Source organism: Lathamus discolor, chromosome 1 (genome assembly GCF_037157495.1).
Source record: "Lathamus discolor isolate bLatDis1 chromosome 1, bLatDis1.hap1, whole genome shotgun sequence".
Taxonomy (NCBI): Eukaryota; Metazoa; Chordata; class Aves; order Psittaciformes; family Psittacidae; genus Lathamus; species Lathamus discolor.
The window spans coordinates 162,673,058-162,691,295 of NC_088884.1; the positions used below are offsets into that span (position 1 = coordinate 162,673,058).

Sequence of the window (18,238 nt, forward strand, 5' to 3'; positions counted from 1 at the left end):
CCCATGGGATACCCATGGACATCCCTCCGTGCTCAGCCCTATGGATGTTCCGCCCCACCTGGGACTTTCTGCAGGGAAAGGGCCTCAAAACTGGGCTGGTTTGGGGAGAGGAAGAGGGGGTTCCCCTTGTCTGTGTTTCCCAGCCGGATGAGGGGATTCCCAATGGTGGAGCTGGTTCCTGGCCCCACGTGCGCTGGAATTCCCTGGCTCAGGGGGGTTTTGGAGGTTGTCCCACTCAGGAAGAGGTTCCTCCTCTGACCAACCTGACACAGCCTGGCTGCGGGCAGTGAGGCCTGGCTAATGCCAACCTCCCACCAGTCAGGGGATTGGAGATCGGCTCCCAGCCTCCATCCTATGGCAATGCCTGTGATTCCAGCTCCAAATCCCATCTCAGCTCACCCTACTCTTCATCAGGTGGAAAATAAGTGGACAAAAACCCTTTTCCTCCTCTTCAGACCCCATCTGGGTGCTCAGCTGTAGCCACCAACACAAGGCTGATGCGGAGGCAGTGGGGCTCCCGTTGCCTGTCCCGTCCCCTCTCTCTGCCCAGCGCAGGGGGCTGCTGCCCTCTAGTGCTGCGTGGGGCACCTCCTCCATAAGGAAGCACAGAGGGACCGACTTCTGGAAGCTCCAGGCAGTCGTGGCCATGAGGAGCTCGTGGGGGGAGCTTCTGGCTGCTGGGACAAAGCAGCAGAGGGTCCGACCCAGCCAGGGCTGGATCCAACACCAACATCATTGGAATCAGGGACAGGTTTGGGGTAGAAGGGGCCTTAAAGCTCATCCAGTTCCAAGCCCCTGCCACGGGCAGGGACACCTTCCACTGGAGCAGCTTGCTCCAAGCCCGTGTCCAACCTGGGTAAGAGCAGCTCCAGTGCCCAATGGGGCTGCAGGAAACCTGGAGAGGGGCTTTGAACAAGGGCCTGTAGGGACAGGCCAAGGGGAATGGCTTGAACCTGCCCGAGGGGAGACTGAGCTGAGCTCTTAGGCAGAAGCTCTTCCCTGGGAGGGTGCTGAGGCGCTGGCACAGGGTGCCCAGAGAAGCTGTGGCTGCCCCATCCCTGGCAGTGCTCAAGGCCAGGCTGGACACAGGGGCTTGCAGCAACCTGCTCTAGTGGATGGTTTAAGGTCCCTTCCAAACCATTCCAGGATTCTATGATCCCAAGTCTGGGAAGAATTCTGGAAGAAAGGTTGGATTACAGATTACAGACCGTGCACAGGCCGCTTTGCTCATTTAGGCTGTTCTCCACTCTCAGCATCACGGTTGTTCCAAGAGCCTTTATTCAGTACAATCCGCATCCCGAGGTGCGAGATCCTCAGGGATCCTGCACTCAGCTCCACATTGCAGGCTGCGTGCACAGAGGGAGCAGAGCAGTGCAGCATGTGTATGGGAAGCAGAGAGGATTCCCCCCAAAGCTACAACACTGCAGCAATCCATACATGTAAAAGGGAGATTCCAGAGCAGATCCCAAGTGTCCAAGTGAAAACCAGGAGCTCTTTGGTATAGTTCTATGCAGCACAGTTGTACAACAGAGCAAGGATATAAACCAAGCAAACACACAACATCAAACCCCACTGTTACATCCTCACGTTTGATTTAGCAATATCCAGGTCAGAGGCTGAGACCTTCCAGCACATCCCAAAGGGTGCTGTGGTCCATATGGAAGTGTTGGAGGGTAAAATGGGAATGAACCTGTGACACAGGATTCGTGCCTCACCTTTGGTCTCCAGTGAAAGAAAGGGTTGTTAACAGGACTGAAGCCCTGTGGAGAGCGCAGCAGTGTTCCAACGGTTCAAAGGACACAGATTCCAGCCGTATGGATTTGGGATGCTGGGCTCTGTGCCCTGGACACACAACGTACCAAGGACATGACACCTTTCACGTAGGGGACATCGAACGCTGCAGGCTGAGCTCTGGGAGCACGAACCCAGCACATGCTGCGCTCCCAGGGATCCTGATGGATTCCTGCTGTTCCATCCCATTAAACACACAGGCTACATGGAAAGGGGGATGTGATGTGAGTGCTAAAGGTCAACCACCACGTTCAGCAGTGCAGCTGCCTGTTCTCCTGAACCAACCTGCCTGTCACTGAGGATGGGGTTCACAGAGACACGAACACAACAGTCCTTCCCGTTGCTTCCAATGAAATGGGGTGACCCAGGAAGCGCCCCGACTTCATAGATCCAATGTCAGGAATCTGCGCAGAGTCAAGGGGAATCCAGGAGTTCCAGCAGAGCCCCGACTGCACCAAAATAACCCTGAGGAGCAGAGAGGACAATCCATGAAAGACTCAGACGTGGGCAGACACTTGGTGCAAGGACAACGTGACACATAGGGTGTGATTGCAACAGCTTGTAAAGGATGGTGGAAAGAAGGAACTTGGGTTGGGTTGGGTTTGGGTGGCAGGAGCTTGATACAAGAGTGGCTTCCGTGAGAAGCTGCCAGAAGCTTCCCTAATGTCTTATGGAGCCAATGCAGCTGGATCCAAGACGGACCCGCTGCTGGCCAAAGCTGAGCCCATCAATTATGGTGGCAGCTCCTCTGGGATAAGGGATTTGAGGAGGAAAAATGCCCTGTGCAGCTCTGGCTGGGGAGAGGAGAACATGTAGACAGCAGCCCTGCAGAGCCCAAGGGCAGCGCAGAAGGAGGCACCAGAGCAGAGGTTCCCTTGCAGTCTGTGGTGCAGCCCACGGGGAAGCATCATGCTGGCTCCCTGCCTGCAGCCCAACACCAGAGCCCAAAGGAGGCTGTGATCCCATGGGAAGTCCATGCTGTGGCCCCATGGAAAGAGAAGCCCACACTGGAGCAGGTTTGCTGGCAGGGACTTGTGACTCTGCAGAGGATCCACGCTGTTCCTGAAGGGCTGCACCCCATGGGAGGGACCCACGCTGGAGCAGTTCATGAAGAACTGCAGCCCATTGGACTCCCATTGGAGAAGTCCCTGGAGGACTGTGTCCTGTGGAAGGGACTCCATGCTGGAGCAGAGGAGGAGTGTGAGGATCCTCCCCTGAGGAAGAAGGAGCGGCAGAGACAGGGTGTGATGAACTGACCACAACCCCCATTCCCTGTCCCCCTGCACCACCTGGGGGGAGGAGGTGGAGAATTGGGGAGTGAAGTTGAGCCCAGGAAGAAGGGGAGGAGGGGGAAGTGTTAAGGTTTGGGTTTATTTGTCGTTACCCTGCTCTGATTTGATTGGGAACAAACTCATTTCCCCAGCTGCAGTCTGTTTGCCCATGATGGTAACTGGTGAGTGAGCTCTCCCTGCCCTTATTTAGGCCCAGGAGCCTTTAGTTATATGTTCTCTCTCCCCATCCAGCTGAGGAGGGAAGTGACAGAGTGATTCTGGGGAGCTTCTGGTGTCCAGCCAGGGTCAGTTCACCACACAGCTACAGAAAACAGACTGTAACTATCATTGCTGCAGTGGAACGCAGAGCTGCATGTAGTCCTCCTGCTGTCATTGAGAATCACAGCATGGTTTGGGTTGGAAAGGACCTTAAGATCATCCAGTTCCAACCCCCTGCCATGAGCAAGGACACCTCATGGTCTTAAGTTCACAAGTGAGATGCAATTGGTGGTAAATAGCTACTGAAACAATACCTGTGATTCTTCTGACCCTGCACTGGCACTGCAGTAACTTAGCATTGGGAACCCACTGCACAACGTGTATGCGCAAGTACAGGCTGCAGTAACACAGCAGTAGGAACTGCTGCACAACGTGGATCAACAGGTACAGTCTCCATGTGGCTCTTCCCAAAGCACGTAAAGGATGTGCATTTTGCCCCAAGAGAGATGTAAAGGGTGATTTCACCTCATGCTCCAAGAAGAGTGCTTTCAACTGTCCCTTCGACCAATAATCCAAAGCATAGGCCAGGAGCCTCATGGAGATGGTATTGATTCGAAGGAAGTTGCCGACAAACACCACTCGATTGATGCTCTGCAAGTAGGAAGGAAACAAAGGGAACATTAAGGGTAAATCCCACTTTCTGCTTGTAATGATGAAACCTCCACCTTAGAGTAAGAATAAAGTGACACTTATAGTGCCTTTTAAACACCATATGCAGAGGAGAGGGGGAGAATCCCCTTCTTGACCTGCTGCTCATGCTCTGGGTGTGCAGCCTTCTATGGATGTTCCCACATTTCTTAACAACTCCCCCTAACTACTCAGCATCCTCTCTGCACTCAGCTGCCTACTCAAAAGTGAGGACTCAGCAGATGTATTGTGAGCAAGACTCTTAATATCTTGCCTGGTGCCTGCAGTAAATGAAGGAAATGGCAACAGGAGTCAGGAGGATGCTTCCCCCCGTTAGCTCATCCCATCGGAACAGGCTCCAAATGGAGTGGAGAGCATGTCTCTGTTCTTTCATAGCCCTGTACAATGCTGCTTGACATGAATGCAACAAGGCAGCACTGTAAAGAAGCTGAAAGCACAAAGATACAGGAACAGCTGTGGAAGTGGTGGGGCCTGGCCAGGAAATTGAGAGGAACTGGTGGAAACAACACAGGAAAGACATCCAGCCTCTACATCCCTCCATCCCACCTCTCCTTCCCTCAGCATTCCCGAGAGCTGTGATTCATCAGACACCTACTGTTCCTCAAACCACACCAGAGAAGCTGTTTAACTCCTGAGCAAGGGGAGGACCTTAGGAGACCACAGATTCATTCATAGCACAAAGATCTGCCTCAAAGCACACAAAGGGAAGACAAAATTTACTGGAGAATCCAAAGAGAGTGGATTACAACTTCCTAAACATCCAAAGAGATGAGAACGAGCAAGCCATCCACAGAAGACAATGCAGGGAAAGAGATTCCACATGACAGGAACACACCAGGGATGCTTTAGATGGCAAGCAATGACACAGATTCCCCCCAGTACCTCATTCAGTGCACACATCCGTGCTATGGAGCCAATGTTGTTCGTGATGGTTATTAGAGTAGCCTTGGCCAGGTCCTCTTTGCTGACAGAGTCCCGCTTCTCCTTGCTCATCATGTTTCCAAAGCTGGAAAGACAGGTTTGGGGTTAAAGGTCCATTTGCACCAGAACTGCAGGAGAAAATGGGAACTCCTCATTTAACCAAAGTGATTCATCGTGAAGTATTTATATGTGTCCCCTATATATATGTATGTCCCATCCCTGTCAGTATTCAAGGCCAGGTTGGACATGGGCTTGGAGCAAGCTGCTCCAGTGGAAGGGGTCCCTGCCTGTGGCAGGGGTTGGAGCTGGATGAGCGTTAAGGTCCCTTCCTTGCAGGATCTCCAGTGCAGGTGACACTGTCAGTCCTTACCTGGATGCCACAGCCCAGCCTGGCAACCCAAACCGCTCATAGTCTCCTCCGTAGATGTCCCGCACCAGTTTGTCCACTTTGGTGCTGTCCCCACGGGATGCCATCTCAAGGGCCTCTTCAAAGGTGGAGCAACCAGTCAGAAGGCAGCAGAGACCGAAAAAGGTTCCTCCTCCAAGGCTGCAAGGTAATGTAAAATGATTGTGACCCACCTTGCTTCTAAAGAGACAGAGCAGGGAAATGGCTCATTCCACTGAAGACTGAGCTGAGCTCTTAGGCAGAAGCTCTTCCCTGTGAGGGTGCTGAGGCGCTGGCACAGGGTGCCCAGAGAAGCTGTGGCTGCCCCATCCCTGGCAGTGCTCAAGGTCAGGCTGGACACAGGGGCTTGGAGCAAGCTGCTCCAGTGGAAGGGGTCCCTGCCCGTGGCAGGGATTGGAGCTGGATGAGCTTTAAGGTCCCTTCCAACACAAACCAGGCTGGGATTCTATGAAGTATCAGTCCTGAGAAGCAACTGGAGTGCCAGGGCACAGCTATCCAAAACTCAGGGGGAAAAACTACGTCCTGTCTTCAAGAAGAGCAAGTGCAGTGGTCCAGCGACTGCCTGGAGAATTGCTGCTGTGCCAGTGTCCCTGCCAGCAAACTATACCTTACTTTGGAAGTCAGGATGCAAATCTCTACTGCCAGGATCAAAGCTAACAGTTGTCAACAGGATTACTGTGAGGATATTTGCGATAATCCCCAACTATGATGGCAAATAAACCACTTGAATTCCTGCAGCAGCAGGGCAAAACCAGCTTCTAAAGAGACTGGCTGCAGGAGGGATCTTTGCTGGCAGAGATAAGGGACTGCAGTAAAAGCAGGAGCTTGGTCATTCAACTCACCACCTTTATGGTCCCTAAAAGTGTCATTTACAGTGCAGAAACACATTCCAAAGTCTAAAATCAAACTCAATTTCCCCCTTTCAGCACTCACCTGGTGCCTGTCACCCGCTTATAGTTGTCTTTTGAATATACAGCCAAAATGCTGACCCCTGAGCCAATGTTCACCAGCAGGAGAGGATATGGGTTCTCCAGGTTGAATGGGAGCTTCTGACATCTCTCAGCATCCGTTGGGTTTTCAAAATAGTAACACTCGGAGTGTCCATTGAAGCCAACAGAATCAATGTACAGAACTCCTTTAATAAGGCAATCGAGTTCATCCAGTTTGCAAAGCTGAAGGTCACCCACCTGGCAGGGAGAAAGAAAGGAGAAGGTTGAGGAATTCAGCCAGGGATCTCTAGCGTTTATGCTCAAGGCTAGAGATGTGCCTTCACTGCCAGCTAAATGCAGTCATCTCCATGCAGGAGCTTGGATCACAGGAGGGCTCCATCTTTCTCCATGCATATGGGCTGCAAACTGCCCCTGAAGTGTGCAGATGGGGCAGAGAGGGGATACAGAGAGCTGGATGCACTGATGGACATTGAGAGAATCCCAGCAACTTCCATGGGCCTGATGTAGGCTGAGCCACGAGCATGAAAAACAAAGAAAAATGAGAAGGGACTGAAGTGTTTGACCAAAAGAATCCCCCAAACCCATCCCTAAAACCACCAAAAGAGGGATTTATGAATCACTTTCCCCTCTTGTCACTGCCTCCACTGCACAAAAGCCTCTGTATTTGGTGCAATTTGTCAAGCCTTGGTTAAAGAAAGGCTTCATCACCCGTTTTTCACCTATGAACAAGAATCAAACTTACAACGAAGCCACATGACGATATCAAACCCCAACTATTAACCTCCTCTCAGTCAGCTCAGCACCACATCACACTGAACCTCTATAGCTCACTCACATGCGTGTTAGAAACGAAACCACATGAACAAAGGAACAATAAATCTCATATTAAGCATGTGAAAGAGCAGTAAGAGAAAAACCCTGTAAGATTGAGATCAGCATAAGAAGTGATTCGTAAATCAGGTTGGAGATAAGGCAGAAGCTCTTCCCTGTGAGGGTGCTGAGGTGCTGGCACAGGGTGCCCAGAGAAGCCGTGGCTGCCCCATCTCTGGCAGTGCTCAAGGCCAGGTTGGACACAGGGGCTTGGAGCAAGCTGCTCCAGTGGAAGGGGTCCCTGCCTGTGGTAGGGGTTGGAGCTGGATTTAAGCTTTAAGGTCCCTTCCAACCCAAACCATTCCATGATTTTACAAGAGAGGGAACAGCCTGTAAGTGGTAATACTAGGGAAATCAGTGAGTAATTCTAGAGTCAGAGGAATGTTACATGCACTTGTAGGGAGAAATGATCCTCATTTGGAGATGCAAACTCGACCCCACCTGCTGTTTCCTGCACCAAGTTTCAGTTGGGTTAAGCACACATTTCCAAAGCTAAGACTTAGAGCACCTGCAGAGAAAGCTTTCTAGTTTTAAGCTTTAAACCAGACTTCATTCCCAGATCCTTAACCGTATAGAAGCCAAAGATGCCTACTGTGAGAAAGTCCTGCTCAAATTTGTACGCTCCACCTCCCGTGGCACATAAGGTAGTATGGAGGCTTGAGAAGTGCTTTTCGCTTCCCATTTGGATAAAAGCAGGCATGTCATGAGTAGGAAAGCGTATAAAGTGCAGATTGCCTTTACGTCCACACAGGGTAAGGTCCTTTAGTTCCAAGTGCACATCCCGGATGCCTGTGGATCCATAAGCTACATTTGATGTCAGGTATTTACGGATGCTTTTGAGGTTTTCCACTTCTTCTTCTTCCTCTTCAGCTGTGATGTCCTTTGGTTCAAAATACACGAGTTTGACCAAGGTGCCTCCGATATCCAAACCAAACCATGGGAAGGCTAAAGAGAGGAGACAAAAAAGAACCAAGTTATAAACTGAATCATCAGCAAAAGAGTTCTGAACTGAATGAATCCATACAGCTCTCTAGGGGCTGCAATATCCTGTTTGATCTATTCAATTGGGAAATGAAGGGAGAATCTTTACAGCCTGGTCTGTCCTTGGCTGAGACTCCTCTGTCAATGGGGACAACTCCTGTTCTGAGATACCTCGTGTCTGGAAGCTCCAATTGCATTGATAGGCAATGCTCAAAGTATACCCAGCACTGAAGATACACCCAGCTCAGATACACCCACGAGATACTGCTGTAAATTTAATCCCCAGCTATTCCTTTTATAAAGTCCTCATCCAGAGGCAGAGCCAAGGATAATACCAGCGCTTTGACATCAAAGGGATGTTACACACATTAACTAATTACAGCCCATGAGTGAGGTACGTGGTACCTCACATTACAGCATGTAACTGAGGCAGGCAAGTCATCTAAGATGCCCCAGGGAGACAAAAGCAACTGCCTAATTGGATTACTTTATTAGGCAAATTCCTCCCCTGGTTAAAAGTATGCATCAGGGTCAGGCTCAGCACCATTTACAACTGTGGGAGATAAAGAGCTGCTTGGAAAAGATCAAGAGAAGGCCCTGATCAGATGGAATCTGTGATTAGAGATAAAAAGTGGAACAGATTAATATTAGTTTTAATGAGTTAAGGATAGACCAGAGCTAATGAGAGACACAGAGCAATAAGAAAATGTAGCCACATGTTATGGCAGCGGGATGAAACCCTTGAGGGGTTTTCCAGAAGGGAAAAAGGAATGTTTAGAATATAAACCTGTTACTAACGTTCTTTTGGGAAGAAGGAGCTCAGGTTTGAGTACAATTCTTACATCATAGTATTTGGTGTAATTCTTATAGGCCAGGCTGGACAGGGCTTGAGCAACCCCGTCCAGCGTGAAGCATCCCTGCCCATGGCAGGGGGCTGGAACTGGATGATATTAAGGTCCTTTCCCAACCAAACCATTCCACGATTCTATGACAGACAGGCACAGTAACATGCTACTGTCAGTTCTGCAATACATGTCTGTTCATCTACAGACAGAAGCGTGCCGCACAAAGAAGTCCTCGTCCCTCCCACCATTTCAGAGCAGGAATCCCTCTGGTTAAGCTCAAGGATGCAGCAGCCACCCCCAAACTGCAAGAGCATGTTCCTTGTCCCCTTCCATCCCAGCAGTAAGACAGCAACACCCACATACCCAGAGGCAGCACTTAAACAGCTGAAGAGCAAAGAAAACAGCTCAGAGGCAGGAGGGGAACTCGATCCCAAAGCAAATGATCTCTGAAAAGGCACAAACCCTGCAGGTAAGGGCATGTCTGAAGTGAATGCAGCCTCTCCTCAGAGGGTTAACTCGGTTGCTGTGCAGAGCACAGGTGGAACTTGCCTTTTCAGAGCACCACAGCTCCTCAGAGCTGCCAGAACCATCCAGCACTTACCCAGGGTATTTATAAACCACTGAGTTATTATTATATGTATTTACAGAGGGGCCACCCCCAGCCATTACCAAACGAAATGTTGAAAGAAGACGCAAACTATTTTCGGAGGCACATCCAAATCCCCATCACTCTCTAACTCTGATGCATTTACTTCAAATAAGAACAGGCATAAAAATAGCTTGTAATGAATGAGAGAGATGAATCTGAATCACAGGCCAATGGAGAAAGAAAGCAGGAGCAATTCAAGGACGTTTTCATGGCAGTTTGTCATTCTGCACTCCTGAAACGAATTCCAGAATTGCAAACAGCATCCAGCTCTGGGGCAGCAACACAAGAGGGACGTGGAGCTGCTGGAGCAAGGCCAGAGGAGGCCACAGAGATGCTGTGAGGGCTGGAGCAGCTCTGCTCTGGAGCCAGGCTGAGAGACCTGGGCTGGGGCAGCCTGGACAAGAGAAGGCTCCTGAAGGGGAGACCTGAGAGCAGCTCCAGTGCCTAAAGGGGCTGCAGGAAAGCTGGAGAGGGGCTTGGGACAAGGGCCTGTAGGGACAGGCCAAGGGGAATGGCTTGAACCTGCCTGAGGGGAGACTGAGCTGAGCTCTTAGGCAGAAGCTCTTCCCTGGGAGGGTGCTGAGGCGCTGGCACAGGGTGCCCAGAGAAGCTGTGGCTGCCCCATCCCTGGCAGGGCTCAAGGCCAGGTTGGACACAGGGGCTTGGAGCAAGCTGCTCCAGTGGAAGGGGTCCCTGCCCCTGGCAGGGGTTGGACCTGGAGGAGCTTTAAGATCCCCCCTAACCCAAACCATTCCATGATTCTGTGACTCTTGGTGCTCTCCAAACCTTCAAACTTTTAAATATATAAATTCACTTTTCATTCAGGTTTTGTTACAGCTGCCACTGAACCAGCAGCACATCAAGTGTGGGTTAAACCCCACCAGTTATCCAGTTCCGGGCACACCAGAAGACATGGCCAGCAGGGACCCAGGAAGGATGGCAGCAGAGCTGGGTGTGAACTGCAGGCAGGATGGGCTCAGGGCTTGCTCATCTTCAGTCCCCCAAACGAGCATCCAACCCCCTGTGCTGGGACACAACCTCAGACAGAAGCTGGCTTCACACATTCAGCTGCTAAAAGCCTCTGGCATTCCCTATCTGGGAATAGCTCGGCTGTATCTTCAAGTAAGTCACCAGGGATGAATTTGAAGAGAGCCCATTAATGTAATTAACTTAAACCAAATGGTTCTTAATTATGGAGTTCTCTTATATACATCCCAGCCACAGGTTAGGAATGCAAGGAAGCAATGTGCCTGCTCAAAATGAGGTACTTCTTCCCTATATTGGAAAGAGCTTTCTACACAGAGCACTCAAATTATCTGGGGCAGGGGCAGAACTTCCTCTATAAAGACCTTCCTGTAGGGCATGGGTGCAGCATGCAAACAGGAGGAAATTCTCTCAGTGACATGGAGAACTGCTGGTTTTCACTTACAGGAAATCATCCAACATGAACAAGGAGGGCACTGACAGCTCTTCCATGTCTGAGAACTGGAAAAATCCTCCTCCTTCAAAGAGAGGAAGGAGGAAGCTCTCCTGGATGAAGGCCAACACCATCTGCTATCGAGATCTCTCCTAAAACACTGATTTTCCCCAGCATCTACAGTGCAGCCACAAGCACCCGAGGAGCTCTGTCCTTTTTAAATCTGAAGCATCCTTCCCAAGGGAGCTGCTGCAGAAGATCATAGAATCCCAGAGTAGTTTGTGTTGAAAGGACCATAAAGCTCATCCAGCCCCAACCCCTGCCACAGGCAGGGACACCTTCCTCTAGACCAGACTGCTCCAAGCTCCTGTGTCCAACCTGGCCTTGAGCACTGCCAGGGATGGGGCAGCCACAGCTTCTCTGGGCACCCTGTGCCAGCGCCTCAGCACCCTCACAGGGAAGAGCTTCTGCTTTAGATCTACCCTGAACTTCCCCTGTTTCAGTTTGAACTCATCACCCCTTGTCCTATCACTGCAGTCCCTGATGAAGAGTCCCTCTCCAGCATCCTTGTAGCCCCCTTCAGACACTGGAAGCTGCTCTGAGGTCTCCACGCAGCTTCTCTTTTCCCCACTGAGCAGTCCCAATGTTCTCAGCCTGTCTCCATACAGGAGGTGCTCCAGTCCCTGCTCATCCTCATGGCCTCCTCTGGACTTGCTCCAACAGCTCCATGTCCTCCTTATGCCGAGGACACGTTAGAGCAATGTGAGAACTGGCAGCACCCAGGAGCCTCTGGGCAGCCAGAGGGTGATCTTTCCCTGTTAGAAGGTTCTGCTGAAATAACCAGAGCAAGGAGACACCAGTTTTAAAGGCCAAGATAGAAAATGCAAATGCTGCTTCTCCTCACCACCTCCCTGCTGCCACCTGGAGCCCTCCATGCAGGAGAAGAGCCTCACACGCCTCCAGCCAGAGAGGGACGGGGAGGTTGAGACACGTCTGGGATAGGAAGAGCATCACTGGATGAACCTCTGAACTGCTCCTGCCCAGCACCTTCCGGGAAGTGTTTAGTCTCTCACTGGGTGTTTGGACATGCAAAAGAAAGGCAGGAAATCCTCTCCTCATGGCCAGAAGTGCTCTCTACCCAAAACCTGTTACAATCTTTTTCCTTAAAGAAACTCTATAGTAATTTCTTAGCACAATAACAGCCACTGATCTGACTCTTAAACACTGTGTAAGATACGAAGTAAATCAAAGTGTGCTCAGGGTGAAAAGCACCTTTAGGTGCTTCATGGGAGCAGCTCTGCTCTGGAGCCAGGCTGAGAGAGCTGGGCTGGGGCAGCCTGGACAAGAGAAGGCTCCTGAAGGGGAGACCTGAGAGCAGCTCCAGTGCCTAAAGGGGCTGCAGGGAACCGGGAGAGGGGCTTGGGACAAGGGCCTGTAGGGACAGGCCAAGGGGAATGGCTTGAACCTGCCCGAGGGGAGACTGAGATGAGCTCTTAGGCAGAAGCTCTTCCCTGGGAGGGTGCTGAGGCGCTGGCACAGGGTGCCCAGAGAAGCTGTGGCTGCCCCATCCCTGGCAGTGCTCAAGGCCAGGTTGGACACAGGGGCTTGGAGCAAGCTGCTCCAGTGGAAGGGGTCTCTGCCCGTGGCAGGGGTTGGGACTGGATGAGCTTTAAGGTCCCTTCCAACCCACTCTGTGATTCCATAAAAAGCAGCAGGGGGAGGAAGAAGGTGACTTAAGGAGCTGGCAAGACTGCAGCATCACTCAGCTGTTCAGGCTCACAACCATGAGCCCTATTTTCATTTCCTCCCCAACACACTGTATTGTAACTGCTGTTATAAAGCATCTTAAAGCCATTTTTTCCCCTCAAGGAAAAATATTCTTCATCTTTCGGCCTGATAGAGTTTTGTTCTCTCTTAGCACAGACACTTTTACAAGCAGCTCTATACATACATTTTCATACACACAATGTACATTCAACTCTCTTGTCTTTAAACATAAACCTTCCACTGGGCAGGCCTACGGATACACAACAGGAGCAGAAGACCAGGCTGCAAACAAGGCGAAGGCCTCACAGCTCATACCAAATACCTGGCACACAGAGAAGCTCAAGGATGCTGTGTTCCCTTAATCTCCAAACCCCCTTTCAGCGTTACACTGTGAGATCCTTGAGGCAAGAAGAATCTAATGCCTTTATCTGTTGTGGAAATGACTTTATAAAATTAGACTCTGCATAACTAAAACTCAATAGAGTTCTTCTGAACAATGCAGAATGATGAAAGAGGTGATAGAATTAAAGGTCTCGTGGTGGATTTTCTTTGTATGACAGCAGCTCAAGCCCCGTTTCAGCCTGATCCTGAAGTTATGAGCCAATTATATCAGAAGCTAAAAAGATTAAGGCAGTGGAGCAGCAAAGACTGACAGTTTAGTTGAGTGCATGACAGCAGCTCTGTGCTTCCTCTAAAACAGCCCATATTATATTTAATAGGGTTATACCACGATGGAACATTTACAGCTGGGGAAGAAAGAAATGTTCAGCAGCATTTAATAGAGTGGCACTAAGCCCACACATCCTCCCATCCCTAAAAATAGGCTCTGCTGGGAATTCACCTTCAATCCACAATTCCAAAACATAAAGAGGTATTGAAAAAGCAAAGCTTAAAATGCTGCACTGCAAAAGAGCTGCCCAAAGGGCATCTTAATTGTAGCTCTCTGCGGATACTGCGTATATGGAAAGGTTAAAGCAACGTATACATTGTGGCTTTGCATGAGCCTGATGGAAGATACTAACACATAAATAAAGGCGAATGGATGAGGAAATGCTTTTTGAGGTTTTAAACCTCACATGGAGGTATTTTTAGACACTATTTGCAGGATGCTGCTCCTAAACTCCTCTCTGGCAGGGGAAACAGGTTTTCAGGAAGGAGAAGAAGCATGGAATTGCTGGGAGAGTGGGAGAAGGGGAAAAGGGGGAAGCTGATGAACTGGAACACTGACCTGTTTCTCTTATCACAAAGAAGATCCATTACAGAAAGTACTCCCTGCCTCATCATGATGTGGTCATCACTGGTTTCTGCCCTGGCACTTCACCCTGCCCCATAGCAGCCCTGTGGGATCCCACAGTTACATTAAACAGCACATGAATATCCTCTTTAATCATCCGGGGTTTTTCTAGTCCAGTTTTGAAGTGTAGATTTCAATAGCGATACTGGGAATTCATTACCAGAAAGGAATTCTTCTGTATGGTCCCTGGGGCAGATAAAGCTTTTTCTGTAGCAGCACTGCTGCTTGCACTACTAATCCCATCAAGCTCCCCCTGACACCCCATCAACAGACCTTAGAGCAGCCCCCAGTGCCTAAAGAAACATGGAAAGGGCTTTGGACAAGGGCCTGTAGGGACAGGCCAAGGGGAATGGCTTTAACCTGCCCGAGGGGAGGCTGAGATGAGCTCTTAGGCAGAAGCTCTTCCCTGGGAGGGTGCTGAGGCGCTGGCACAGGGTGCCCAGAGAAGCTGTGGCTGCCCCATCCCTGGCAGTGCTCAAGGCCAGGTTGGAGCAACCTGATCTAGCATTGTGCTCATAGAATCCCAGCCTGGTTTGGGTTGGAATGGACCTTAAAGCTCCTCCAGCTCCAACCCCTGCCACGGGCAGGGACCCCTTCCACTGGAGCAGCTTGCTCCAAGCCCCTGTGTCCAACCTGGCCTTGAGCACTGCCAGGGATGGGGCAGCCACAGCTTCTCTGGGCACCCTGTGCCAGCGCCTCAGCACCCTCCCAGGGAAGAGCTTCTGCCTAAGAGCTCATCTCAGTCTCCCCTCGGGCAGGTTCAAGCCATTCCCCTTGGCCTGTCCCTACAGGCCCCTGTTCAAAATCCCTCCCCAGTACTAAATCCTCCTTGGGCTCAGACCTCCCTGATCTCTGCAGTGACACAGCCCTCGCTGCACGTTACTGGTACAGATGATGGGAAAGAAGAAAGATCAGGAGCTCCAGCACAGCCTGCAGGAACCCCATCACTCCTGGGGAAGCAGAGCTCATCTGCCAGGGCATCTGCCAGCACAGGCTGACAAGACAAATGTCAAGGTCACCCAGCCTGTCTGCCACGTGCCAGCAGCAGGGGAGAGGGAGCTGGAGTAGGACGTGTTTGATCACACCCCCATTAAGCAGTGTGCTTTCATTTAGGCTTCTTTGAATGTTCCCCAAGGTGAGATCAAGCATTTTAACTTCAAAACTTAACTTACTTACACATCAGATGTTGTCCCTGCTAATGCATGTGCTGTTCCAGCACTTTTCTCTTCCAGTTATCATAAGAATCATTCAGGAAAGACAGGCCATGCTGTAATCCCCAGTTGCACTACACTGACCTTCCAGACTGGATGCAAATCCTGCCTTGGAAGTGGCCAAAATACCTGTTTTCCTAAAAGCATCCCCAACCAGGCTCTGCATTTAATGTTACCCCAGCAAACCACAAGCCCAACAGCCAACTTTCATCTACACCTTCCACAGAACACCCAGAAACAGAGGCAAAAGACTATAACCACCTACTGCCCAGTTCCACCTAAGCCCACCCTGCCATTCCAGACATCCCCTTCATTTCCCTGTGGATGACTGCAACCTACTAACTACTGTGCCTCCAACTACGACCCCACAGCTCCCACTGGTGATTCCTTACAACAGCTGCCCCACACGTGGACTTTCACATCCAGAGCTGGTTTTGGTGCAGGATGCTCCCCACTGCTGGTGCTCTTACACCTTCATCACATTTCTCTCTTATCCTATGGATTCTTCAGCAAGCAAAACCCCTGCAACGGCCTCAGTTACTGAAGAGTAACTTCAGAACTATTCCCTGGCGCAGCATCACTCCTGTAATACAGCAAGATGTGGGAATGGAAGGAAGGGAGAGGCAGAGCCACGCTGCCACCGCATTAGCACTGCCTGGAATTAGCACTGCAAAAGCAGCAGCCGGTTCAGCAAATGTCTTCCGAAGTCTTCATATAGAATTCCTGGTTTTCACACTATGACAGGGCAAAAGAAAAGCTTTTTTTTTCCCCAGCATCCAAAAAAGAGAAAGAACCCTATTTAATGTGTTACATTTATACAGTAATATCGCAGCATCTCCAGCCAACAAACTGCTTTGCTACGAGCTGCAGGACAATTCGGATTCCCTTTTCCAGCCTGGCCTCATTTTAAGAGCTGTGCAGGTAGCAGGGAACCACACTGATGCTGTTTCATCCTTAGGGTACAGCAATTGCCTCCGATAGGAAGGACTTCAGCGCAAGGGAAGAAATAATCCCTCAGTCCCACCTCCAACATGGCTGAAGCCAGTGAGCAGCCACCTCAAGGCAGCTCCTGCTGCTGCCAAAATGAAGGCTGCCATCCATTTTGCACCTAACTCACTCCAGGACAGCTTCTGACAGAGCATTTCAAAGCGCGGCCCAGGGGGTGCTTCTTGCATTGCCAAGGCTGTGCCCAGCCCCTCCAAACTTGTGGGTTCTCCCCTCCCCAAATTGACACCATTCTCTTTGCTCTCTGTTGCTTTTCTCCCCCAGCCCCAAGCCCAGCAGCACAGCCCTGCCCTGCTGGCTCTGGCTGCACACCCTGGCCCTGGGTCTGTCCTTCTGCCTCCTTTTCCTCGCTGTGTCCTCAGCAGTGACCTTCCCTCCTGCTCCGATCCAAGGTCCCCAGCTCAGGCACCTCAGCACGTGCCACAGCCTCAGTCTCTGTGTCCTGCCCATGTCCTGCCCCACAGACCAGGCACCAGCTCACCTTGAGTCTCCCAGAGCTCCTAAAGCTCAGCTTGTCCCATCTCCACCCCAACCTACTGAGCCCCTGTCCCACTGTGTCCCCTCTGTGCTGCCCCCATACCAGCCATGCTGGACATGTTATCACCCCACTGTGTCCCCACCATGCTGTCCCCAAACTGGCCATGGTGGACAAGTAATCACCCCACTGTGTCGCACTGTGCTGTCCCCCCACTGACCAGACTGGGCCCATGTCACAACCCCACCATGCTGTCCCCACACTGACCATGCTGTCCCTATGCCATCATCCCACCATGGCCCCACTGTGCTGTCCCCACACTGGACATGTCATCGCCCCATCGTATCCCCACCATGCTGACCCCACACCACCCATACTGGGCCCACGCCACTGCCCTACTGTGTCCCCACACTAGCCATGCCACCACCCCATCCTGACCCCACCCCATCCATACTGGACCCATGTCACTGCTGCACTGTGACTCCACTGTGCTGCCCCACACTGGCCATGTTACTGCCCCACCGTGACCCACACCAGCCATGCTGGGCCGATGCCTTTACCCCACTGTGTCCCCACCATGCTGACCCCACACTGGCCATGTCATCATCACCCCAACGCTGACCCCACACCAGCCATACTGGGCCCATGCCATTGTCACACCATGCCCCCCCCTCACCAGCTACGCTGCACGTCATCACCCCATCGTGTCCCCACCTTGCTGACCCCACACCAGCCATGTTGAGCCCATGCCATTGCCCCAGTGCGACCCCACTGTGCTGACCCCACACCATCCATGCTGAGCCCATGCCACTGCCCCACACTGGCCATGTCATGACCCCATTGTCACCCACACCAGACCCATAGCGCTGCCCCACCGTGCTGCCTCAATGCCCCACATCCCTCCCACCTCACCCTACCTCTGGTCCCCTCCTGACCCATACCCATACCCATACCCATACCCATACCCATACCCATACCCATACCCATACCCCCCCCCACCCCCCGCCGCCATTAAGCAGCCCCCTCCCCATCCTCACCCCTCCTGGCCCCGCCCCTCCCTATAGGCCCCGCCCCTTCCCTTTAAGCCCCGCCCCGCGCCCCCTCCGGCCCCGCAGCCCCCCCCGCACTCACGCGGGCGGTTCTTGCGGACCGAGTCCCGCCGCTGCCGGCTGATGGAGCCGATCCGTTCCCGGGGCTGCGGCCCCGCCGCGCTGTCCGCGCCCCCTCCACCGCTGCTCCTCCGCCTCGGAGGCCCGGCGTCCGCCCCCACGCCTCGCCGCCGCGGCTTCTCCTCCGCGCCGCCACCGCCGCCGTTGCGCAGCGGCTCCATGCGAGGCGCGGCCCGGCCCCATGGGCCGCTCAGCCCCGCCGAGCCGCGCTCCCCCTCCGCCGCCGCAGCCACCGCCTGCACCGCGCCTGCGCCTAACGGCACCCAGCGCCCCCGGCCCCGCGAGGGCG

At 52.1% G+C, this 18,238-nt stretch overlaps 1 protein-coding gene across 1 annotated transcript; it reads right to left on the minus strand.

Annotated features, from left to right (window-relative positions):
- Positions 1-1,255: 1,255 nt before the first annotated feature.
- On the minus strand, positions 1,256-18,202 carry PANK2 (pantothenate kinase 2). Its single transcript, XM_065661993.1, has 7 exons — positions 17,912-18,202; positions 7,729-8,081; positions 6,250-6,503; positions 5,281-5,457; positions 4,872-4,995; positions 3,807-3,932; positions 1,256-2,256 (listed from the first exon to the last, which is right to left on the minus strand). The coding sequence occupies exons 1-7, from the start codon at positions 18,108-18,110 to the stop codon at positions 2,206-2,208; spliced, it is 1,284 nt and encodes a 427-aa protein (XP_065518065.1). The 5' UTR covers positions 18,111-18,202; the 3' UTR covers positions 1,256-2,205.
- Between the last annotated feature and the right edge of the window lie 36 nt (positions 18,203-18,238).